Raw genomic sequence first — 27,352 nt, forward strand, 5'->3', positions numbered from 1 at the left:
ATCAGGCCCTGGCTCTCCCTGATGTTCGGGAAAGATCAGTGACCTGGGCCTGGCTAGTATCCTACTTCACATGGTTACTGTAGCATCCAGGCCCCACACAAGAGCAGGCTTCCAACACCACCATGGCATTCACGAATTCACTTCAGAGCCACTTGCCTTGAACTACTTCACTCACTTCATATTATTCTATCCACAGATGCATCCAGCTTCTGACCTGGGGCTGACACACTTTCCTGTTTACAGCCTTGTCTCACTCTCATTCCTAATGTTTTACATATTTTCTCTGGCAATGGCCTTTGCTTCCCTTTTGACTAGAGTTCAGATTCTCCTTTGGCCAGAAGATCCCTGGCTATTCTGGGTAAAAATATGCCAACTCTTTCCTGGCACTTAGGACCATTGGTCCCTGGTGTGGCCTCCTAAGATCATTGTACCTGCCGAACTTTCCTTTCTGTGATTGGGGCAACCTTAATGTAAGAACAGAATGGGAGAGAAGGAGCTGGGAAGGGAAGGATGAATAAGGCCATTCATTCTTTGAATCATTAACACCATTGATGGAGACTTTCACATGAATATCAGTCATTGTACCCCATGATTTTTAGACTTATTTAATTTCAAAGGCTACAGCAAGTGATAGGAACCTATTGAGCCTATATGAGCCTATTGGGAGCATATTGACTTGATAGTGCTGCTTTGTAGTCCAACTGAGTGTCCAACATATTGTTCTATCCACAAGTGAATACTCTCTGACAAGTAATTATGCTTTTATAGCTCAATTAACTATTCAGTGAGTGCTCAGATCGAATGACCTTGGTGAAGTTTGGAAACACCTTGATTGTTAATCCTTCAGGTGGCTATCGAACTTGATTAAGTGTTAGATTCCTCCTGATAGTTATTTACTTCATAGCAATTACAGTTTAACAATGTGGTAAATTTATTTTGGAGTCCCTGCTCAGCTTATGCCTCCTTCTCTGGGAGATCTCCCTTTCCCATAGCCCTGCCAATAGCTCGGACTTGGATGACCATGTTCATACCATGTGACCCTCACTGCAGGTGACTGGACTAGTGGTGAACACATGAAACTGACATGGTCAGTTCCTAACCTGCTTGAAAATTTGAGTTAGTGAACAGAGAGACCATTGCCAGTCGTTGGTGGCTGCCAGACTCTTAAGGTCATGTTGAATGAAGACCAAAGTCAATTCATGCGACATAGTCAAGCTGAGGTTGTGAGAGAGCAGAAACCATCAATGAACAGAGAAAGCTGGTTTGCAGGGAGGAGGAGGCATCAGACAGACAGTGGGTTAAGAGACCACAGGGAGTCAGAAAGAAAAGGATGAAGCATATGACTTTGGTTCCTGATGGTTTCTCAGCCCCAAACCCCGAAGTTCTATCCTGACTTAATTTCCTGCTTGTTGGTATCCATGAGGTGACTTCTTAGATCCTACAACACTCACCTCTACCACCTGAGATATCAATAGTTTCCCAGATAAGCAAAAAGTAAAGGAATTCATTGTCTGCCTTTTTTTTTTTTTTAAAGTAAGGATTTCTGTTCCTTATGGCTTAAAAACCTTGACTAAAACGAATTGCTATTTAGGTGTTGCCAGCAGTGGCTGCAACACAGAGTTGTAAACTTGTATCTTGGTAATTAAGCAAAGGGTGGAATGCTTTCTAGTTGCTTATTTTGAAGTAGAACTTGATGTCATTGAGAGCTATTTATATCTATACTCTTGTTAAACATTTAGGACATTCTGGCTTTCCACCCTTTTCTCACTTGTGATAATCATATTGGCTTTATAGGACGGGTTCTTAGGAACTCAACATTTGTGGAAAAAAAACCCCACCCAACATTTAAACATAAGCTTACATCAAAGGACAAGATTGCCTCTGCTAGTTTATAGTGGTGAACTTTCTGATTATCTGCACCAGAGACATAATCTTAATTGCCTTGTCAATAAATTTAGTGCCCAAATAACTGGAGATCTTCATGGCTAGGGAAACTCCAGATATATAACATAGTAGGGGAGGCATTGATGAGGGTTAGGTAGTCTATAGTTTGTGATCCATCTCCAGCAATTGCAAGTTAAACTCCTCATCAGATTTAGCTCCTGAACCAATCTGGCATTTGGTATTTTTCTGGGTGGAGAAGTGTACGCAGTATGCACACTGGGAATGGAACTGGGATTGAATTTTTTCTTTTTTATTCCTGCACTAAACCAAAAGAGAAGGCACTATGTAAGTTTGCATGAGACACTAAGCCAGTCTGAGTAATAAAAACTAAAGTGAAGTGAAATACTCTACAGCAAGGGTTTTTATAACTGAGAGAGGAGACAGAAAAATGAATATCAGTTGGAGAAGGATATTTAGAGAATGGTAGCCAGAGAACTCATTTATAGTAAGAGGCTATTATAGCCAAATAGTTAGGCCCACACACTCAGGACCCAGACCTAGATTTAAATCCCAGGTCCACCCTGTGGCAGCCATAGGGTCATGGACAGGTTACTTAAGTTCTCGGTTTCTTCATCTATACAGGGGGAATAACAATTGGACCTACCTCATAGGTTTGCTGTGGAGATGAAAGGAATTGAGACATGTAATATGCGCCAGAATATGTGGTTAATAAATGTATGTTATTACTCTTTTGTAAGATATCACCTAATGTGCCAAAAAGACCAGCCAAATACGGGAGAAATAACGCTAGAAGCGTTCTATATATTTTCCCTGATGAGAAAATCCAATACATTTACTCTTTGACTATGGAGTGTGTGTGCGTTTTGGCTAAAAGAAGAAAGAAGGTCCCTAAAAAGGCTAATAAAATGAAGATGGGCTTTCATATAAGGAGAGAAAATAGATTGGGTTCTTGTCTGGGAAAATGAAGACTGAGATGTACTATGTTGAATTTTATGAAGGACAGGAATAGCATGAATAAGAACTTGTTTATGAAACGCGGGTAAATTAGAACTGGCGTGAAAGATACATACTTTGAGGTGAATGCTTGAACAGATGCTCACTTGACTGTGCGTGCACAGTGAGTCGTTCAGTTATGAGCTCACTTGCTCGGGAGTTTCAAAGCAATCTGGATGAAGGCTATGTGTTATAGCCCCTTAACTATCAAGGGTAGTTAGGGATGTTTGTGATAAAGTCCTAGTTTAGTCCTGTTCAGCATATGTACATACCTTATAATAATGTAGTACTTAACCATTTCAAACACTGTTCAACCTCAATTCAATTCCCACAACAGTGATTTGCTGAGTTCATATTGTGGTCAAGGCTCTGCAGGGAATCAGAAGGTGAGAAGGATGACTTGTGTTGAGGGTTCTGGTCTATATTGCCACCTGGAAACACTATAATTAATTAAATTTAATTTGGGGGCTTATTATAGTTGGTTCACTTTTTCTTATAACATTTTGAGACCAGAGACTATTTATTTATTTATTCATTTATTTTTGAGTTCAGGATTGATATATTGTGAAGAAATTAAAGAAAAACTTCACTTTTTAGTATGGTTTTCATAAATTCTGCTTAAGTGGCATTCTAATGTGAATAGAAGAGCTTATTCTTATACTGCACTTTTTATTTTAGAATAGTTATTCATATAAAGGGACTTTATAGCTAGAAGTAAATTTAGAGATCATCTTTTTCAAGTCTTCATTTCCCAGCTGAAGGAGATGGGTTTCTTAGGTGACGCGCATGAGGTGGCAAAGCTTGGACCAAAGCCCAGATTCTAGTCTGTGTTTCTTTTCCCATCAGGCTTCTTTCCCCAGAGGGTCGGGGTGATTGCAGTTGGGCTTATTTCTGTGTCTGCAGAGGTGGCAGATGTGTTAGGCTTTATCTTGGAGCACCCTGAAGCAGATTTGCTATGAAGCCACTGAAGGCCCCTCACTTTTTTTTTGGTGCCAATTTGAAATGGTTTTATTTAAGATATTGCATTTTCCACTTTATAATACAGTGCTTACACAGTGCATGATTTCCTTTCCCTGAGCACATAATCCATATTCAAATATCAAAGATGCCCAGTTATTTACTGTACGTCTGTTCAACTTTTAAAACTGCCACGGAATTTGCTACACATTTGGGTCCTTCAGTATTTTGTGTGGAATAATGCTAAATCTGTGCTCAAGGTTGGCTTAATCAACCTCTTTGATGGTGGGCCCAGCAGAGGCATTACTGACGGAGGGTTCCACCACCAGGGAAGCCCCCAGGCATTCCTCCTGGCGTGCCTCCTACGCTCTGGTGCAGCTTGGTTTTGATGGGGCTTTTCCAAATCTTTCTGCTGATGTTCAAATTCTTCCTTCTCTGCAGTCGGGTTCTCATCAAGCCAGCTGATGAGTTCATTGCACTTGTCAGAAATCTTCTGTTTGTCCTCATCATTGATCCTGCCTTAAAGTTTTTCATCTTTGATAGTTGCTTTCATGTTGAACGTGTAGGATTCAAGTGAATTCTTAGAAGATACTTGTCCTGCTGCTCTTCTTCTTCAGCTTTGTACTTCTCAGCTTCCTGGATCACGGGCTCAATCTCTTCCTCACTCAGTTAGTGATGGGATTCTATAATAGTTATCTTTTCTTGTACTCTTATCTAGGGCAGTGACATCAGTATAGATAGTAACTTCAGTCTGAGGAACACTGTGAGGTGCAGGAAGTATGCCCGTGAGTTCAAACTTGCCAAGCAGGTGGTTATCCTTGGTCATGGCATGCTCACCTTCATAGACCTGAGTGAGTACACGAGGCCGCTTGTCGGGGTGTGTGCTGAAGGTCTGTGTCTGCTTGGTGGGAATGGTAGCATTGCACTTGATGAGGACAGTCATGACTCCACCAGCAGTCTCAGTGCCAAGGGAAAGAGGAGTGACATCCAGGGGCAGCAAATCTTAAACATTTTCAGATTTGTCTCCAAATAAGATGGCTGCTTGGACAGCTGCGCCATAAACAACAGTCTCATTAGGTTGATGCTCTGATTCCACTCTTCTCCATTGAAGAAGTCCTTTAGGAGTTTCTGGATCTTGGGGGTAAAGGTAGAACCACCCAACAGGACAATATCATGATCTGAGACTTGTCAAGCTTGGCTTCCCAAAGAAAACCCTTTATTTGTATGAGCCTCAAGTGGGAAGGGAAGCCAGGTTGCACTCAGGAAACATTTATGTATAAACATTTCTGGTACATGGCCTCAAGAGATAGTGTAAGAAATGGACTTGACTTTCTAAGGCTCCAGTAATTTGTTGTGAATTTTTCAACTTCCAAAAAAAAAAACACCCCACAAAAAGCCTTGCTTTTTACATATTTTCTATTTGTAATTTTATATTCATTGTCTTACCCTCCCTTGCTCCAAGATTATATTAATTTCATCCTCCATGAATCTGCTTCTGATGCCCAAAGATATAATTGGTTGGGAATTTTCATTTAATATTTCAGATTTTTATTTTTAAATTAATTTTTATTAAAAATTGAATACATATAAATTAATTTATTTTTAAATTTTAAGTTAATTTTAATTTTTATTATAGTAATAAAATAATTAAAGAATAAGTTGTGATGAGATATTTTAAACAAAAATGGCAGCTCCTTGCCCCATCCTTCCCCATTTTTTCACTTATTCTCCAGAGTCTTAGTTTATTCTCCAGAGTCAACCACTTTTCATTACTTTAGCTTTCTCTCCTACTATTTGCCTCTATTGTTTTATAATAACTTGTTTTATTAACTTATCAGTTTTTATCAATTTTCAATGATATTTAATTTTATATTAATAATATTATATTATTATATCAATTATATATTGACTTCCTATGATAGTAGCTAATAATTTAACTTTGTTATTCCAAACATCCTTTTTCTCTCCTCTCATTTTTCCAAAATAGTATATGATAATTTTTAGTTACCTCAGTTATTATTATTCATATTATGATGACTATGTAAATATTATTTGAAGCAAAAACAAGTAGTATCCTATGGTATCCTTTCTTGTACAACTTTTTGTTTTAGAGTTAATAATTATCTATTGTTTTTTGCTTAAATTTTTATTACCTCTCTGAAACACTACCTCTCCTTTCTTTTTATATAGCTTTTTGTTCACAGGGTTCATAATTTTCTTTGCTTTTACTTAATTTTCTGATTATCAGGTATATACATCATCAGAACTGTCAACTATCTTATCATATCTTTTGTGGAAGTGGTCAAACATATCAGATAATCTACCAGTCGTCTCTTCCCCCACCCCCAGACCTCCTTCCATAGTTCTTCATACTCTTGCTGCAGTATAGACTTAATTTTTTTTTTTTTTTTTTTTTAGTATCTGGAATTTTTTTTTTTTATTCATTTTTAGAGAGGAGAGAGAGAGAGGGAGAGAGAGGAGAGAGAGGAGAGAGAGACAGAGAGAGAGAAGGGGGGAGGAGCTGGAAGCATCAACTCCCATATGTGCCTTGACCAGGCAAGCCCAGGGTTTCGAACCGGCGACCTCAGCATTTCCAGGTCGACGCTTTATCCACTGCGCCACCACAGGTCAGGCCAGTATCTGGAAATTTTATATGATAAAGCCTAGTGAGCATGTTTGGTGAGGATGACACTCAGTGGATGCTTTCTAAATTCTAGGGAATTGTCTAGTCATTATAAACTATTTTATGAAACTATTTAAAATAGTTTATATAACCTTTGAAAGCATATTTTAAGGATCAGTACCATTCAATGACTGCTCTTTTAGTCGACTATATTTACGTAATAAGGTAGAGGGAGTACTCCTAATAATGGATAAAGTACCACATCTGGATTTCTGAAATGTCTAGTGATTCAATGTTGGATTTGTGAATGCATAATTCAATTTCTATTTTTGACCTTAGAGTGAATTACATGAATTTTGAATCCCAGATAATTATTAATAGTATATTTCAGACAATTTCTTATTACTCTCAAACTCATAATGACACTGCCACTATGAGAATTAATTTTAAATGAAAAAACATGATATAGTTGAAATGCATGGCACAAAATTTATTTTTTGTTAGCTTCATGAAAAGCGTTTCACAGTAATGAGGACTTGACTATACTAGTTCCAATAATAGTATTTCTCCCCAGTATTTTACATATGCAGAATATTTGGTTACTTCTTACTATGTACCACAAAGTAAGCCAATAGCATTGTTTTACTTTGCTGAAGTAGAAATTAAGGCCATTGCAATTAATGGTTAGGTTTTTTTTCTTTTCTTTTTTTCTTTTTTAGTGATAGAGAGACAGGAAGAGAGAGAGATGAAAAGCATCAACTCATAGTTGTGGCACCTTAGTTTGTTCATTGATTGCTTTTTCCTATGTGCCTTAACCGTTGGGCTCCAGCTGAGCCAGCAACCCCTTGCTCAAGCCAGCGACTTTATGCTCAAGCCAGTGACCTTGGGCTTCAAACCAGTGACCTTTGTGCTTAAGCCATCAATCATGGGGTCATGTCTGTGATCTCACAGTCAAGCCAGTGACCCTGCACTTAAGCTGGTGACTTCAGGGTTTCCAACCTGAGTCTTCAGCATCCCAGGTCGATGCTCAATCCACTGTGTCACTATCTGGTCAGGCAATGTTTAGGTATTTTTATGGGGACTTCCTGTTCTTTGATAATTCATTTCCTGTAAAGGAGGACAAGTGTTTTTCTAGATAATCCATGATGTAAAACAGGGATTGTGATGATTCTTTAGAGAAGAAATGTTTTTCATTTCTTCAATATATAAGTCAATATATTTTAATCCCATTCTTTTTGGAGATTGTTGCAATTCAAATGACATGCTATTCAGTTGAATCCTTGTAGAATCTAGCCCTACACTTTTGTTTGCTATTTTATTTCCGGAGAACATCAATGGAAGAAAAAAAAAAAGATTTTAAATCCTTAAGATCTCGGTTCAAACAGTCCTGATAACCTTTAAAGCAGAGATTAAATGTGTTTGATCATATTCTTCTCCCAGAATGCACTGCTATTGGAATGCCCCTGGTCTCTGTCTAGACCTGTAGCTTTGAACCAACTACACATCACAGGATACAGCACTCCTTTACCCTTCCTTTTCTGTCTTCAGTGGTATTGTCTGCTAAGAGTTGTGGACAGACATAGGAGGGTGAATCCCCACGGGCAAGTGCAGTCTGCCCTGTTAGCCTAAGATTTTCTTTTTCCATTTAAGGAATTGAGTGGTGATGGGGTTCACACCGAGGAGCTAGGGGAACAGAGAAAGGCTTACTGGAGATTATGGCAAGATTCTTGGCTATTTTTCAAAGAGGTGGTTGCTCACTTCCCTGCTTGATGTTACAAGATTTATAAAACTGAAGATGCTTTTCTAATACCTTCATTTCAGCTCAAGTTACTGATAATGTGTAGAGAGAGTGTTAGTGGTTAATTTGGTGAAGTAACTAACTTCTATCAGTGTTGTGGGACTTTCCCCTGTATTTTAGTGTGTGATTGATTCTAAACTTATTTTCCAGGGGTGCTGTATATTTCTCCTGCAATTTTGGGCACCTTAAAAATGAATGATTTTGCTATTAGGGTGCTTTGTGTAAGGAGTTTCTGGCACATGGGTTTATATAGTATTACTGGAAGCTTACCATAAATAAATGTTTACTCAATTAATTGACTATGAAAAATTTTGGTTTGTTTCATCAGGTAGATTCAACACTGTTCTCTGAGTACCAGTTAAGGCATCTTCTGGATGAATGCACATTCAAACAAAAATCCATGATTGGGTTTTCTTCAGAAAGAGAAAAGAAAGACATTGAAGATGTAACACCTGAGTCCCCCCAGCTTTCCAGATCTGTCCTCTCTGACATACTAATTGAGTCAGAAACAAAGGTCAAACGCAGCGAGGTGGAAGATGCAAATATGCCTGAGAATGCAGAATGTGAAACATCTACAGGCCACTATCTCAGCAAAGCTTTGACTGGGCAATATGTGTCACAAACTCCTGTTACTGAAGCTGAAAACATGAAATGCCTCCAATTTTCCAAGGATGAGGTTATTAGTGACACAGAGGACTATTTTATGTCAAAGACTCTTGGCATTGGAAGACTGAAAAGGCCTTCTTTTTTGAATGATCCACTGTATGGCATCGATGTGGGCTCTTTATCCAAAGACCAGCATTTGCAACCCAGCTCTTCAGAGAAACTGAAAACAGGTAAGGCTGTGTGTTTTGGTAAACAATTCTTACCGAGTTTCTCAATATACAGGTATTATAGTTTATTTTTTTTAATTGAATTTATTGGGATATGGGTTCAGGTGTGAAACTCAAAAGAAATATCATTTACACACTGCATCATGTGCCCATTGCCCCAAACAAAGTCTCTTTTGTCCCCATTTCTCCCCCTTTGCCCACCTCTGCCTATCCCCCTCCCCTCTTTCCCTCTGGTGATCACCACACTGTTGTCTGAGTCTGTGTTATACATATATATATACATATATATATATACACACACACATATATTTATATAATATTATATATATATATTTATGAGCTTTTTAAAATTAATTCTTTCAATCTGTCATCCAGTCCCCCAACCCCCTCCCCTCTGACAGCTGACAGTCTGTTCCCTGTGTCCATGTCTCTGTTTCTATTTTGTATGTCATTTTAACTTGTTCATTAAATTCCATGTATAAGTAAGATCATATGATATTTGTCTTTCTGTGACTGTCTTATTTCACTTCACACAATAATCTCCAGGTCTATCCATGCTGTCACAAAGGTAAGATTTCCTTCTTTTTTAGGGTTGTGTAGTATTCCATTGTGTAAGTGTACCACAGCTTTTTATCCACTCATCTAATGATGGGCACTTAGGCTGTTTCCAGATCTTGGCTATTATAAATAAGGCTGCAATGAACATAATGGTACATACATTTTTTTGAATTAGTGTTTTGGGACTCTTAGGGTCTATTCTTAGAAGTGGGATTGCTAAGTCAAAAGGTGGTTCCAATTTTAATATTTTGAGTAAACTCCACACTGTTTCCCACAGTGGCTGTACCAGTCTGCATTTCCACTAACAGTCTAGAAGGGCTCCTAGAGAGATAGTGTAGTTCAAAGTAGAGTAGGATATGGAGGTATGTTTGCAGGTCACATGTGGTGGTGATTAAAGCATGCAAATATAAGAACGTTTTTTTATCAACATTTATATGAGATCAAGGTTGTGATTAGTACTTTTATGAAATACATTATTTTAGTAGTAATTAATACATGTTCTTTTTAAAAATTTGAGGTAAAGTTGGTATCTAACATTATTTGTTTCAGATGTACAATATTTTAATTTGATATCTGTATACAGTACACACTGATCACCGCTGAAAGTCTAGTTACTTTCTTTCACCACACAGCTTACCCCTTCACTCATTTCGCCTACTCTCAACCTCCTTCCCTTTGGCAACCACAAATCTGTTCTCTGTATCTATGAGTTTGTTTTTCTTTTATTTGTTTATTTGTTTATTTTATTTTTATTTTATTTTATTTTTTGTATTTTTCTGAAGCTGGAAACGGGGAGAGACAGTCAGACAGACTCCCGCATGCGCCCGACCTGGATCCACCCGGCACGCCCACCAGGGGCGACGTTCTGCCCACCAGGGGGCGATGCTCTGCCCCTCTGGGGCATCGCTCTGCCGCAACCAGAGCCACTCTAGCGCCTGGGGCAGAGGCCAAGGAGCCATCCCCAGCGCCCGGGCCATCTTTGCTCCAATGGAGCCTCCGCTGCGGGAGGGGAAGAGAGAGACAGAAAGGAAGGAGGGGGGGGGTGGAGAAGCAAATGGGCGCTTCTCCTATGTACACTGGCCAGGAATCGAACCCGGGTCCCCCGCACGCCAGGCCAATGCTCTACTGCTGAGCCAACCAGCCAGGGCCTAGTTGTTTATTTTAGATTCCACATATGAATGAAATCATATGGTAGTTATCTTTCTTAGCATAATAACCTTAAGGAATATCCACGTTTTTGTAAATGGCAGGATTTTGTTCTTTTTCTATGGCTGAGTGGTATTACAGTGAATATGCATGTATGCATGTATACCACATGATTGTTATCCTCTCATTCACTCACGGACACTGAAGTTAATACATATTCTTGATGGTTATCCAGAAAACAATGTTGATTTCAGTGGAAAGGAGAAATCGGTTTAAATGGGTATAAGTAATTTGAATAGATTTGCTTAGTATTACAACTTCTAGACTTCAGTGATGAAAATTTGTTCTAAGGAATGAATTTTTAAAGTGCCATATGTCATCGTGATTTTATTAGTTTCTATATGCAAACTTCCCATCCCAGTTAATTGTATATTCTCAAGTATTTTGTTTTGATCCAATGTTACATCTTACACTGAGTGGTACAATGATATAGGATACAAATACTACGGGCAATTTTTGACATAAACAAATATTCAATTATTTGTCTATATTAAAGTCTAACATATTTTGTGTTGTATTTGTGACTCAATTTAAATAGCTTCAACTTTTCCTCTAATTTAGATTATTCTAAAATATATCATCTGCTAAATCTATATCTGTTACTTATTAAGTCTGTCACCTATTAACTCTTAACTAATTTCTTAGTCCTGTATATCTCTCTGCTTTCTCTCTCAACTTTAATTTTCCGCTTGGCCTCTGTTTCCCCAGTCACCCAGGCTCAAAATCTGAGTCATTGTTGCATCTTTCCTCTCCCTTGCTCCCCACTTTCAACCTTCAAATATCCTTTTTCTACTCCTGCAGTATCTTTCATACCCATCCCTTCCTTACTCTTCCTTCTGCCTCAACTGGACCGATGTGATAACCCTCCAATCAGGCCTCCCTGCCTCTGGTCTCTCCCCTTCTCTGGCCATTGTCAACAATCACTAAACCCTATAGGGTTGTAATAAGGATCAAACAAGGATCCACTTAAATGGTTAATTAGGTCAATGACTGGATTTGGTTGGCTTACTTGGTATTTAACATTTAATCAGGAGATTTCCCACAAAGCCTGGGTGTCTGACTCCCTGACAGATCAGTAGGCCCTTCCATCAACGAGGGAAGCTGAGTAGCAGAAGTTCCCTTGGAAGGGGCATGGCCCTATCTGGTCCTCTCTACTTCATGTTCTTGGCCATTTGGAACCCTGTGATTTCTATCCCATGTTATAAACTTCTGCTGCCTAGAGTGTGATCCTATATTGGAGCCCTGCCCCAAAATTACTGAATCAGAATTTGCACTTTAACAAGTTCCCCTGATGATACTTAAACAGTGAAGTTTGAGAAGCACTGTTACAAACCACAGCGTTATTGCTAATCAGTATGAATGTCGGAATTGTCCAGGGAGTGTTTTGCTTGTTTTGTACCTATGCCCAAGAGCCTACCCAGACTTACTGAAATCAGAGTCCTTAGTGTGGAGTGTTCAGCGTGTTAAATTAATGTAAGCCACAAGATTTTGCTGTGCATATTTAAGAAATATGGGTTTTGGTTTAGATGTAAGACAGATAATTGTTATCCTATTGTGGTCCCCAGATAGAACAAGTTCTACCAAAAAGGGCAACTATACGGTCTGAATATACTTCATGTTGAAATTCTGCTCATCAAAAGTCTGTTTGATTGTGACTTGTTTGCCGAAGCCTGGCTGCATGGGGACTGCCTTTGGGGCAGGGCGTTGCAGTGGTTTGAAAGGGATGTGTGTTCATATATGTTATTGCTCATACCACCTGAATAGTTTCAAAGGAACTAGATGGTTTTGAGGAAGTTTTCTTTATTTTAAGATTATCTTACCGATTTGCAGTGGAGCAGTGAGATTCTAAAAATAGAAACAGTTAGCTGACTTTTTTTCCTTTAAAAATATTTTGGCTTGCTCTTAGGAAAATACCGCATTGCTTTGATGGAGTTCTGTTACTCTCACACAGAGTATGCCTTCAGGCCTGCCACTCACTACTTGTTAAATTACTTTTCCAAGGCTGCGAATTGCTTCTCAGATGCTCCTAGTAACTTAATCAACCCTCATCCAAACTTACTTGGTCAAATTATCAGAGCTGCCACATCAGAAATTTCCAGTGTTAACTCCTTTTTATATAAAATTTTGGTATGTAGTAAGATTAGATTTGATGAATTTATCTTTTCAAGTTATTTTAAACTAATTTTCTTTAATCAATTTTAAACTAATTTTCTTTAATCTTTTTTTTTGACAGAGACAGAGAGAGAGAGAGAGAGAGACAGATAGGGACAGACAGGAAGGGAAAGAGATGAGAAGCATTAATTCTTCATTGTGGCACTTTAGTTGTTCATCGATTGCTTTCTCGCGTATGCCTTGACCTGGGGGGATTGGGTTACAGCAGAGCAAGTGACCCCTTGCTCAAGCCAGCAACCTTGTGCTTCAAACCAGTGACCTTTGGGCTCAAGCCAACAACCAAAGGGTCATGTTTATGATCCCACACTCAAGCCAGCAACCCCGCGCTCAAGCTGGTGACCTTGGAGTTTGAACCTGGGTCCTCTGCATCCCAGTTCGACACTATCCACTGCACCACCACCTGGTCAGACAATCCAGTTCATCTTGACACAGACTTTTCATGTTAATATTTGCCACTTATTTCCTTTCCCTACTTATAAAATATCACTTTATCAGTTATTGGGAACTTCTAATTTCATTGCTTCATTCAAATTGGATAAAGTGAAAGTTACTGAAGATCATGACTGTGGACTAGATTATGGACTAGCAGTAATGGTATTACTAGAGATCTTGTTAGAAATGCCAAACCCCAGGCCCTGCTCTACACCTACTGTGCCAGAGCCTGTGTTTTAACAAGATGCCCCCAGCAGGTGATTTGTATGCACATTAAATTGTGAGAAGCTCTGGACTAGATGGTTCACTAGTCACTCTATTCTAAGATTATAAAAAATACTAGCATGTATAATGGTGATGAAAATAATGTTGGAAGGTATCTTTTTCTCCATCTGCTTACTTCCTGCTTTTCTTCTTAAATTTTATTTATTTTTGCTATCATTATTCAGCTTTATATTTTTTAAAATTTTTATTGAATTTATTGGGGTAACATTGGTTAATAAAATTTTATAGGTTTCAGGTATACAATTCTGTAATACATCATCTGTATATTGTATTGTGTGTTCACCACCCAAAGTCAAGTCTCTTTCCATGATACTACCTGTTGAGGTTGTCTTCTTATCTCTCCAGTCAACCCCATTGTCCGTCCCTTGGTTAACCTTTCCAGAAGTCACCGAGAGCAAGCAATACTCTAGCTCAAATTCTCTACTTTTCATGGTCAACATTTTATTTGGAGACATTTATAGACAGTATGCAATCATCTATGCTTTGTTTTATCTATCTATCTATCTATCTATCTATCTATCTATCTATCTATCTATCTATCTATCTATCTATCTATCTATTTAAAGTGAGAGGAGGGGAGATAGTGAGACAGATTCCCGCAAGTGCCCCGTCTGAGGCCGATGCTTGCTTGAATCAACCAAGCTATCCTCAGCTCCGGGGGCTGATGTCCAAACCAATCAAGCCACTGGCTGTAGGAGGGAAAGAGAAAGAGGTGGAGAGAGAGAGAGGGGAAAGGGAAGGGAAGAGAAGCAGATGGTTGTTTCTAATGTTTGCCCTGACTAGGGATTGAACCCGGGACATCCACACATGAGGCTGACACTTTCTTTACTGAGCCAACCAGCCAGGGCCTGCTTTGTATACTTCTGGTTTTTCGATCTTTCTATTTGATATCTGCCTCAAATCTGTCTGGCATTTAAGTTATTCTTAGTCCAGCACTTATTAACTTCTGGATACACATTAGAATCACCTGGTGAGATTTAAAACATTAATGCTGTGGTTTCATCCAGATAAATTAAATAGATTTTTAAGGGTTGGCTGTGGGCATCAGTATTTTTGAGGTCAGTTACTGAGGATGTGGTCTGGGTGATTTTGTTGTGTAGCTTTAACACCACTGCTCCAGCGCTCCATCGTATTGTTTGTTAAGGACATTGCTCTAGGATATCAGGTGAGTAGGACATAATCACTACTCTGATTTATTTCATAGTCTGTTGATGAAAGGAGGCACGTGAGCCAATAATCACAGCAGGGCCAGACATAATCACAGTAGGGTGGGACAAGTATAATAAGAGTTTCGGGACAAAGTACAATGGTAGCACTATGGAAGGGATGATGAAAACTGGGGATATGGGGAGGTGGGGTTTCATTTGTGCCTCCAAGGATTAGTGGTCATTTGCTGGGCGGGTAAGAAGGAGAATACTCCAGATAGGAGGAATAGCACTTATGAAGGCGTGGGCTCATGATCTTATCACTCTTCATCTTAGATATGGGATATTGAGGTCTGCTTCTTATCTATCCCAGCTTCCTCTATATCTTGTTTAATATATCTTCTCCCTGGGTTGACAATATTACTACATTTTCCACTTTACTCTCTGCAGCTACAAATCATTTGCCCTTAATTATTAGGTTGATTTTTTTAAAGAAATAACAGCTTTGTTGACATATATTTTATAAACCTGTATTAGAGTCCTATGTTGCCACAACAAATGATCACAACAGAAATTTATTATCTCATACTTCTGGAGGCCTGAAGTCTGAAATCAAGGTGTCAGCAAGGCCATATTCTGCCTGGAGGCTCTAGAGGAGATGCCTCCTTCCGCCAGTTTCTCAGGCTGTTGACATGCTTTGGCTACTTTGTTCAGGGGTCACATCATCTAATTTCTGCCTGTCTTCACCTTGCCTCTGTGTGTGTGTGTATACGAAATGTCATTCTCTTCTAAGGGCATTTGTTATTGAATATAGGGCCCACCTGGATAATCCAGGCTGATCACTAGTCACATCTCAAGATCCTTAGCTTAGTTATACCTTCAGAGACCCTTTTCCCCAAGTAAGGTTACATTCACAGTTTCCAGGGATAAGAATATGGATATAACTTTTTTTTGGCCACCATTCAACAATACTATACAATTCAATGGATTTTAGTATACTGCTCACAAAAATTAGGGGATATTTTATCACTTCATACTCATTTTGAACTATCCCCTAATTTTTGTGAGCAGTATATATTCACAGAATTGGACATTCTTTACCACTATCAATTTTACAACATCTTCTTCACCCCCAAAATGAACACTGTGCTCATTAGTACTCAGTTTTCATTTTCCCTAACCCCCAGCCCTAAGCAATCACTAATCTACTTTCTGTTGCTATGAATCTGCCTAGTCTGGACATTTCATGTAAGTTCAGTCATACAATAAGTGGCCTTTTGTGTCTGGCTGCTTACACTTAACATGATTTCAAGGTTCAAGGTTCAGCAATGCTGTAGCATGTACCATTAATACTTTATTTTTTATTGCTGAATAACATTCTGTTGTATAGATGCGCCACATTTTATTTATCTACTCATTAATTGATGGACATTTGGGTTGTTTCTACTTTTTGGCTGTTATATATAATGCTGCTATAAATATTGGTGTATAGGTTTTTGGGCGATGTATGTTTTTTCTCTTGGGCATATACCTAGGAATGGAATTGCTAGATTTATGGGAACCATTTCAGAAAATGCCAGACTGTTTTCCAAGGCAGCTGCACCATTTTATTTTATTGTTTACTTATTCACCTACTGGTTTTAGTGAGATGGAGGAAGAAAAGGCAGAGAGACACAGGAACATTGATGTGTTCCTGCAGATGCCCTGACTGGGGATTGCACTGACCACCTCTGCCCTTCTGGATGATGCTCTACCAACCGAGCCATCTGGCCTGGGTGCAGCTGTGCCATTTTAGAGTCTCCCCAGCAGTGTGTGAGAGTTTTAGTTTCTCTCGATTTTTTTTTTAAATTATCTTCCTTTCTTTGGTTCCGTAGTCAACTCCGCCTTTGCTGACAGCCTTCCAAGGTTGGCAGAATACTATTTCCATTCCGTTTCTGTTAGTGTCATAATTTTTAAGAAATGAAAGGTAATCAGTTCTTATCTAGTCTAAATAGATTTACTTTTGGTTTTTCCCTACTTCCAACAAACTTAGTTTAAAGCAAAAAATTAAATTTTTGTTTGATGCCTGTTTCCAAATTTATAACCATTTTAGCTCTGAAAACCCCAAATTCTCGGTCAGCTGTAATCTCAATGAAGGGAGGCACCTTATCTTTTATTTTTTTTCTCGTAACTCTATATGCAGCTGTGAGGCTTGCCCCATAAGTGTTAAACAAGAATGTGAGTATTGTCTCATGTGTCAAAGGACTTAATGTTGTATGAGCTGCGTGACTTTTCCTAATTGTGTGCCCGTGTCCAAGAGCCTCACAGCTCTGCATTGTTTTCATGTGCAGGTGAGCAGGAGACTGAAGATGTGGCAGAAGAATGTCAAGAATCTTAAGCAAAGACTTGCTGGGGTGTTTCAAGAAAGTTGGTAAATCAAGTTAAATTATATGTTATCTGATTATTTAAATTCAATGAATGAATTGTAGAGACCATTCTCCAAATAATGATTTTAATATTTGGATTCATTCTTTCTGGATTGATTACATTTTCTTGATATTTTGAGACTTGTGGCATTATTGTTCAATGGTTTGTCTTCATTGAAATTCCTAGATAAATTTTTTTTTTAATTGCTAATCTTGCAACATCAGGGATACATTAGAGAAACCAACATCTTCTGTGTTTGTGCTGTTTTAAAACTAGCTGATGTGCTGTTTGTATTTGATTTTATATTATAACCTTGTGATTCGGACAGACTTAATCACTAAGAATTTTTGTTTTGGCCCTGACTTTCCTTCGTTCCTCTACTCTAATGCCTGTTAAGTACAACTTGCCATAGAGATAAGTGAATTTTCTCAACAAAGCAATGTTAAGATAGGTGTTACTATCTTATTAGCAATGATACCTTTCTTATGCAGGAGTTTGAATTATTTGATATATTATTTTAAGTTGGTTATCTTTTAGAGTTTGCCTTTTAGAATGCAGCAAATAAAGATCAGCTACTTAAACAAATCCTGTGCTACTATTTTAAGAGAGAGGTTTTGTCTAGTTACAAGTCCGTAACCTGGATTCATTAGAAAATTTCATGTCAACACTCAATATGATGAATTGGCATTAGAACTAGAAGTACAACTTATTTTTTATTAAAAAAGTGAGCTGGCTATTGTGCTGCCTTTAATGAAGTTTGAAGTAGTGTATATATAACATTATTATTATTTTTTTAAAATTTATTTTATTTTTTTGACAGAGAGAGTCAGAGAGAGGGACAGATAGGGACAGACAGGAAGGGAGAGAGATAAGAAGCATCAGTTCTTTGTTGCGGCACCTTAGTTCACTGACTGTTTTCTCATATGTGCCTTGACAGGGGTGGGGAGGAGGGCTACAGCAAAGTGAATGACCCCTTGCTCAAGCAATTGATCTTGAGCTCCAAGCCAGCAACCTTTGGGTTCAAGCTAGCAACCATGGGGTCATGTCTGTGATCCCACGCAGAAGCCAGATGAGCCCGCGCTCAAGCCAGCGACCTTGGGGTTTTGAACCTGGGTTCTCTGCATCCTAGTCTGATGCTCATCTACTGCGCCACCCCCTGGTCAGGCAGCAGCATTATTTTTTTGCTTGCACATTTTCCATCTACTTATATTGGATAATGTTAGTGATTGCTTACATCAAATTTTCTTGAATTTTTAGAATGAAGAATATACTGTAGCTACTATTTTCAGAGCAATCAACAATTTCTTTTTTTAAATTAACTTTATTGAGCTGACACTGATTAACAAAATTATAAAGGTTTCAGGTGCCTGGTTCTGTAACATATCTCTACACTGTATTGTATGTTCACCCTCCCCCAAGTCAAGTCTCCATCCATCACCATGTATCTCCTTGTACCCTGCTTCTCCCATCCCCCCAGCAGTCACCATACTGTTGTCTGGGTCCCTGAGTCCCTCCCCTCTTTTTTTAAAAAAAATAAAACTCAACAGCAGAAAACAATCCAATTAAAAAATGGGCAAAGGACCTAATAGGCACTTCTCCAAAGAGGACATACAGATGGCCAATAGACATGAAAAGATGCTCAATGTCACTAATCATTAGAGACATGCAAATTAAAACCACAATGAGATCACCTCACACCTGTCAGAATGGCTATCATCAATAAATCCACAAACAACCGTTGGCAATTTCTTGTTTAAGCCTCCTCTTTCAGTTTACATTAAAATAGCAATGCAATGTGCTGACGTCAGTGTGCTGCAGTGTAATTTGTCTTTATGCTGAGAGCTTTTGCTGTGGGGATGCCATCATTTGTGGTGTAGGGTTTGAGTCAGGAGAATCAGAAGGGAGAGGTGATATGGGTGGGGATTTGGAATGGTGGCAGAGAAGAGCCATTTTCAAAGGAGCTTTCTACACCCATGTGTTTGTGATATTTGGTGTGTGTGTGTGTGTGTGTGTGTGTGTGTGAGAGAGAGAGAGAGAGAGAGAGAGAGTGTCATAGAGAAAGGGAGAGGGAGAGAGGTGTGCAAGCATGGGTTGGGGCAAGGCAGGGTGGGGCTGGGAGAGCTTATGGCCTTACAATGTGTTTTTAAATGGTATTTAGGGCATAGTGAGCCTTTATGTTACAGGAGTTTAAGAGAGGGAATGGAAAACAGAGTGATGTTTAAAAAAACTTTATTGATTGAGTTTAGAGAGAAAGGAAGAGGGGAAGAGAGCGAGAGTGAGTGAGAGAGAGAGAGATATTTGTCTTTCCCCTTATTTATGCATTCATTGGTTGATTCTTGTATGTGTACTGACTGGGGATTGTACTTGCACCCTTGATGTAGTAAGACAACAATTTAACCAACTGACCTATCCAGCCAGGGACCGGAATGGTCTTAAGTGGATGAATTTTGCCATGACAAGAGGTGACACTATTTCATAGCATGTCAACTGAAGGTACCTCTAACAAGGACTGGTAAACTGAATTTATAATTCAACATAAAGTCTTCAGATTAAAAAGAAAAGTTACCCTGCTAAAAGAAGAATGTGTTCTTATTGAAAATTAGTGTTTTTATTTTAAGGTTCTCTTTAGAATAAAAAGGTTTCCCCAGAACAAGATAGAGATGAAAGAGTAATTAACAATTTAAATTTGAGTTTTTGGACTCAAGACTTCTCAAGAAAACCGTTGGTATCACCTTTATTGTAAATTTCCACAGGACTTAAGCCTTATTGAAACACATGACAACTCTCTCTGAAACACATGACAATAAACTTTTGCAGGAGGAAAAAGCTTTTACCTTGATGCTATAATTTAATTTTTTTTATATTACATGATTAAATTTAATAAGAAACAATCCTCTTAAAATATATAATTAGGAAGCAAGTAAAAAATAGTAAGACAGGAAAAAAAGGAATGGCATTTTTTGGAGAAATGTTAATAAATTTATAACATGAAATAATCAAAAGCAGAATTTGGAGAGTATTACAATGTTTTCTCTAAGAAAGGAAAAAAGGTATTGCAAGAAAATAGTATAATTCTTAGCAATAAAGTTAATAGACAAGTTTTCAACATTGCAGAAAGTAATTTAAAAAGTCAGTTGTATTGTAGTCAGTGGAAGGAAAGATAAGGCCTAGAAAAGTAATCTGGTAATTGCAGGCCTAAATTAGTTTTTTTGTTTTTTCTTAAGAACAGTTAAAAAACACTTTTTATTTTGTTTTATTTTTATTTTTATTTTTTTTACAGAGACAGAGAGTCAGAGAGAGGAATAGATAGGGACAAACAGACAGGAATGGAGAGACGAGAAGCATCAATCATTAGTTTTACATTGCGCATTGCAACACCTTAGTTGTTCATTGATTGCTTTCTCATATGTGCCTTGACCATGGGCCTTCAGCAGACTGAGTAACCCCTTGCTCGAGCCAGCGACCTTGGGCTCAAGTTGGTGAGATTTTGCTCAAACTAGATGAGCCCGTGCTCAAGCTGGCGACCTCGGGGTCTCGAACCCGGGTCTTCCGCATCCCAATCCTACACTCTATCCACTGTGCCACCTCCTGGTCAGGCTGATTTTAATTTTTTTTTAATTTTTTATTTATTTATTTGTTTATTTTTTAAGCGAGAGAAGGAGAGATAGTGAGACAGACTCCCTTATGCTCCCCGACTGGGTCCACCCAGCAACCCCATCTGGGGCTGATGCTTGAGTACTGAGCTATTTTTAGCACCTAGGGCTGATGCAATTGGACCAACCGAGCCATCCTCAGTGCCTGGACCATGCTTCAACACATTGAACCACTGGCTGTTGGAGGGGAAGAGAGAGAGAAGGAGAAGAGGGAGCTGAAGAAAAAAAAAGATTGTTGCTTCTCCTTGTGCCCTGACTGGGAATTGAACCTGGGATGTCCATATGCTGGGCCAACACTCTTATCTGCTAAGCCAGGGGTTGGGAACCAGATGTGGCTCTTTTGATGGCTGCATCTGGCTCACAGACAAATCTTTAATAAAAAAAATAATGTTAAAAATATAAAACATTCTCATATATTAAAATCCATTCATTTCCTACCGCTCATGTTCATGGTTGCGGGTGGCTGGAGCCAATCACTGTCCTCTGAGACAACACCAAATTTTTTTGGATAATGCGTAAGGTACATGGGTCGTTGTGAGGTCAGGAAGTAAACTTCCCTCCTTTTAATCAAGTAGTGAGCTAGCTAATTGCAGAAATCCTTTTGACGAAGAAGATGGCTAAAAGAAAAAAAAAGATGAGGAGTATTGTACTTTTCAGCAGGAATGGACAGAGGAATTTGCCTTTGTGGGGAGAGCAGGTTCTGCAGAGTGTCTAATATGCAATGATAAAATTGCATCGATGAAACGGTCAAATATAAAGCGGCACTTTGATACACGTCATACTACATTTGCATCGAAATAGCCAGCTGGGGACAGCAGGAAGAAAGTATGTCGAGAGCTACTGTGCAGAGTGCAAACTAGTCAGCAGCAACTCCAGTGTTTGGACCCAACAAGGTGACTGGAATTCGGCTAGCTTTGCTGGTGCTTTAGCAATTGTGAGAAATGGAAAGCCATTCACAGATGGGGAGTATGCCAAAACATTCATGCTTGATGTTTTGATGACTTTTCGGATAAAGACAAGATAATTAAACAAATAAAAGACATGCCTCTGTCGGCAAGAGCTGTTCACGATCATACCATCATGATGGCAAATCAAATTGAAGAACACAAGTAAAGGACATAAATGCAGCACCATTCTTATCTCTCACTTTGGATGAGTCAACAGATGTAAGCCATTTATCTCAGTTCAGCGTGATTGCAAGGTATGCTGTCAGTGACACACTACGTGAGAAAAGTCTTGCTGTTTTTCCTATGAAAGAGACAAGAGGGGAGGATTTATTAAAGTCTTTCACTGAGTTTGCTAAAGGAAAAAAATCTACTGATGGATAAACTTATCTTGGTGTGTACTGATGGTGCTCCGTGCATGGTGGGGAAATACAGAGAATTCATAGTGCTTCTTCGTGAACATGAAAAGAGACCCATCCTAAGGCATCCTACATCAGGAGGTACTTTGTGCTCAAATGTGTGGTGAGCAGCTTGGTGAGGTGATGTCACTGGTCATTCGAGTGGTCAACTTTATTGTTGCCCGAGCTTTAAATGATTGCCAGTTAAAACACTGTTGGATGAAGTTGGAAATAATTATCCTGGTCTGCTTCTGCACAACAATATACATTGGTTTTCAAGAGGGAAGGTGCTCAGCCGTTTTGCGGCTTGTCTAAGCAAAATCTGGACTTTTCTTGAAATGAAAAACGTCGAGCATCCTGAGTTAGCTAACACTGAATGGCTCCTGAAGTTCTACTATCTCGTGGACATGACTGAACATCTGAACCAGCTCAATGTGAAAATGCAAGGCGTTGGAAATACAGTCTTATCCCTTCAACAAGCAGTGTTTGCATTTGAAAACAAGCTGGAACTCTTCATTGCCGACATTGAAACAGGTCGTTTACTACACTTTGAAAAACTGGGAGAGTTTAAAGATGCATGCACAGCAAGTGACCCTGCTCAACATCTTCATCTCCAGCAGCTAGCAGGCTTCACATCTAATCTTCTGCAGTCATTCAAAGCACATTTTGGAGAATTTTGTGAGTGCACTCATCTTTTTAAGTTCATCACCCATCCACACAAGTGTGCAGTGGATAGCGCTGACCTGAGTTATATCCCTGGTGTCTCTGTCAGAGATTTTGAGCTACAAGCTGCTGACCTGAAGGCCTCAGACATGTGGGTGAATAAGTTCAAGTCACTGAATGAAGATTTGGAAAGACTTGCACGACAGCAAGCAGAGTTGTCAAGCAAACACAAGTGGAGAGAAATGAAAAAACTTCAACCTGTGGACCAGCTGATTGTCAAAACTTGGAACGCGCTTCCTGTCACATACCACACACTGCAGCATGTGAGTATTGCTGTACTGACAATATTTGACTCTACATATGCATGTAAGCAGTCTTTCTCATATCTAAAGAACGTTAAGACCAACCTACGATCATGTTTAATGGAAGTCTCAATGCCTGCATGAAGCTTAACCTCACCATGTATCAACCAGACTACAAAGCCATCAGCATAACCATGCAGCACCAGAAGTCACATTAATGGTAAGAAGTATTTTATTCATCAATGGTTAGCAACAGCATAACAACATTATTAAAAAGAATTCAGAGCCCTGGCCAGTTGGCTCAGCAGTAGAGCGTCGGCCTAGCGTGAGGAGGACCTGGGTTCGATTCCCGGCCAGGGCACACAGGAGAAGCGCCCATTTGCTTCTCCACTCCTCTGCCGCGCTTTCCTCTCTGTCTCTCTCTTCCCCTCCCGCAGCCAAGGCTCCATTGGAGCAAAGATGGCCCGGGCGCTGGGGATGGCTCTGTGGCCTCTGCCCCAGGTGCTAGAGTGGCTCTGGTTGCAACATGGCAACGCCCGGGATGGGCAGAGCATTGCCCCCTGGTGGGCAGAGCTTCGCCCATGGTGGGCGTGCCGGGTGGATCCCGGTTGGGCGCATGCGGGAGTCTGTCTGACTGTCTCTCCCTGTTTCCAGCTTCAGAAAAATGAAAAAAAAAAAAAAAAAAAAAGAATTCAGAGATTTATTGTACTTTAAAGTGTTGGTCTTACATAAAATGCACACATTTATTTGTATTTAGTGTTAAACATATTGTATGGCTCTCACGGAATTACATTTCAAAATATGTGGCGTTCATGGCTCTCTCAACCAAAAAGGTTCCTGACCCCTGCACTAAGCCACCGCTAAGAGCCTATTTTTTGTTTTTTCATTACTGTTGACATACAATATTATTAGTTTGAGATGGACAACATAGTGACTGGACATTTATATAACTTATGAAGTGATCACCCTGATAAGTCCAATACCTATCTGACACCATAAATAGTTTTTACAGTATTATTGAGTATATTCCCTATGTTTTACTTTATATCCCTGTAACTATTTTTATAACTGGAGATTTGTACTTCTTAATCTCTTGCACCTTTTTGACTGATACCCCCAAATCTTCCCCCATCTAGTAATCATCAATTTGTTCTCTGTATCTGAGTTTGTTTTTCTTTTCTCTCCTTCCTTCCTTTTTTCTTTCCTTCCTTCCTTCCTTCCTTCCTTCCTTCCTTCCTTCCTTCCTTCCTTCCTTCCTTCCCTCCCTCCCTCCCTCCCTCCCTCCCTCCCTCCCTCCCTCCCTCCCTCCCTCCCTCCCTCCTTCCTTCCTTCCTTCCTTCCTTCCTTCCTTCCTTCCTTCCTTCCTTCCTTCCTTCCTTCCTTCCTTCCTTCCTTCCTTCCTTCCTATTTACTTCTATTCTGCTACTTTACTGAATTTATTCATTATTTTTAATAATTCTTTGATGGATTCTTTAGGGTTCTCTATAGTATTTTGTTATCTGCAAATAATAGCAGTTTTAGTCATTCAGTTCTAATCTGAATCTTTTCCTTTCATGTTTGTTTGCTGTGACTAGGACTTCCAATACTGTATTGAATAAAAGTGGTGAAAGTGGACATCCTTGTCTTATTCCTGACCATAAAGGAAAATCTCTCAGCTTTTCCCCATTGAGTATGATGCCAACTATGGGTTTGTTATATATGTTCTTTATATTTTTAAGGTATGTTTCCTCTAGCCTTGTTTTGCTGGGAGTATTTATAATACATGGATGTTGAATTTTATAAAATGCTTTTTCTGCATATACTGATATGATCTTATGACGTTTATCCTTAGTTTTGTTTATGTGGTGTATAACGTTAATTTATTTGCAAATATCAAACCCGCTTTATATCACTGGAATAAGTCCCACTTGGTCATGTTGTATCATCTTTCTAATGTTTTGCTGAATTTGGTTTACTAATATTTTGTTGAGGATTTTTCATGAATGTTCATCAGAGATGCTGGCTTATAATTTTCTTTCTTTTTGTAATGTCTTTGGCTTTAAAATCAGGTTAATGCTGGCTTTGAAAAGTAAGTTTAGGAGTCTTCCCTCCTCTTCAAGTTTTTGGAATAATATGAGAAGGATGGGTATTAATTCTTCTTTGAATGTTTGATAAAATTCACCTGTGAAACCGTATGTTTCAGGGCTTTTTGTATGTTGGGATTTTATTTTATTTTTTTGTTTCCTGATTCAATATTATTAGTAGTTATTAGTCTGTTCAGATTTTTTGTTTTTTCCTGGTTCAACCTTGGAAAATTATGTTTCTAGGAATTTATCCATTTGTTCCAGGTTTTCCAATTTGTATGCATATGATTGTATTGTTTCCTTATAATCCTGTATTTCTGTGGTGACAGTTACTCTCTTTCATTTCTGATTCTAGTGGGGGCCTCTCTCTCTTTCTCTTGATGAGTCTGGCTAAAAGTTTAGCAATTTTGTTTATCTTTTCAAAGAATAAGCTCTTGTTTTCATTGATCTTTTCTATTGTTATTTAGAATCTTGTTTGTTTATTTCAACTCTGATGTTTATTAGTTCCTTCTTTCTATTCACTTTGGCCTTTGTTTGCTATTCTTTTTCTAGTTACTTTAGGAATAGGGTTAGATTGTGTAGTTGAGGTTTTTCTTGTGTTTTGAGGTAGACTGTATTGCTATAAATTTCCCTCTTAGAACTGTGTTGCCTGTGTCCCATGGATTTTGGGTCAGTGTGTTTATATTTTTATTTGTTTTAAGGTATATTTTGATTTCTTCTGTAATTTAATTGTTAACCTATTTATTGTTTAGTAGCATGTTATTTAACCTCCACATGTTTGTGTGTTTTTTAAATTTTCTTCTTGTGATTGATTTCTAGTTTTATACCTGAGTTGGGAGAAGATGCTTGGTATGATTTCAGGCTCTTAAATTTGTTGGGATTTATTTTGTGGCCTGAGATGTGGTCTATCCTGGAAAAAATGTTCCATTGCACTTGAAGGAATTTGTAGTTTTCTGCTTTTGGGTAAATGTCCTGAAAATATAAATTAAATCCATCTAGTCTAATGTATCATTTAAGGCCACTGTTTCCGTGTTGGTTTTCTGTCTGGATGATCTATCCATTGATGTTCAGTGGGGAATTAAAATCCCTGATTATGACTATATTATTCTCAATCTCTCCCTCTATGCCTGTCACTATTTTCTTTATATGATATATTATGGTGCTCTGACATTTGGTGTGTAGATCTTTATGAGAGTTATATCCTCTTTTTGGATTGATTTTTAAAAATCATTATGGAATGCCCTTCTTTGTCTCTTGTTGCAGCACATGTTGTAAAGTCTATTTTGTCTGATATAAGTATTGCTGCCCCAGCTTTTGTTTGTTTCCATTTGTATTAAGTCTTTTTTCATCTTTTTGATTTTAGTCTGTGTATATTTCAAAATCTGAATTGGGTATCTTGTAAGCAGCATATGCATGTAACTTACTTTTTAATCTATTCAGCCACCCCCTGTCTTTTGATTAGAGCATTTAGTTCATTTGTATTTAAAGTAATTATTGATAGGTATGTAGCTATTTCCATTTTGTTGTTTTCTGACTGTTTTTATAGTTCTTCTATATTCTTTTCCTATTTTCTTGCTCTTTTCTTGTATGTTGATCACTTCCTATTGTCCTGTGTTTGGATTCCTTTCTTTTTGTTTCCTGTATATATGATATCTTGTAGAGATTTTGTTTGTGGTTACTATGTGCTTCATTTATACCAAGCTATGTTTATAGCAGTCTATTTTAAGTTGATGTTTGCTTAAGTTCAAACACATTTTAAAATCACTACCATTTTTACTCATCCCCTCCACGTTTATGTTTTTGTCATTATTTTTACTTGTGTGTGCATGCATGTATGTTTGTATGTATTCGTATTGTAATTTATTATTTTAATTACACATGATCTTCCTACTCTTGCTTTTTAATCTTTATACTAGCTTTATAGTTAGTTAATCCACTGCTTTTACTGTCAGCCTTTGTCAGTATAATTTTTTGTTCCTATGTTTTCTTATTTGTATGTTTAATCTTTTCTACTTA

The 27,352-nt window shown here is 38.5% G+C and overlaps 1 protein-coding gene across 3 annotated transcripts in view; it reads left to right on the forward strand.

Moving 5' to 3' along the window:
* FSIP1 (fibrous sheath interacting protein 1) overlaps nucleotides 1–27,352 on the forward strand; it is a 287,135-nt gene that overhangs the window by 238,900 nt on the left and 20,883 nt on the right. Inside the window, exons 11-12 of one of the 3 annotated variants that reach the window (XM_066388521.1) lie at nucleotides 8,609–9,112; nucleotides 17,238–17,317. In XM_066388521.1, coding sequence (XP_066244618.1) covers nucleotides 8,609–9,112; nucleotides 17,238–17,284 — 551 coding nt within the window. In that variant the 3' untranslated portion in view covers nucleotides 17,285–17,317. Of the gene's footprint in view, nucleotides 1–8,604; nucleotides 9,113–17,237; nucleotides 17,418–27,352 lie in introns of those variants that run through there. The other 2 variants (XM_066388520.1, XM_066388524.1) reach the window with 2 other exon arrangements.

This window comes from Saccopteryx leptura, chromosome 6, assembly GCF_036850995.1.
Source record: "Saccopteryx leptura isolate mSacLep1 chromosome 6, mSacLep1_pri_phased_curated, whole genome shotgun sequence".
NCBI classification, from domain to species: domain Eukaryota; kingdom Metazoa; phylum Chordata; class Mammalia; order Chiroptera; family Emballonuridae; genus Saccopteryx; species Saccopteryx leptura.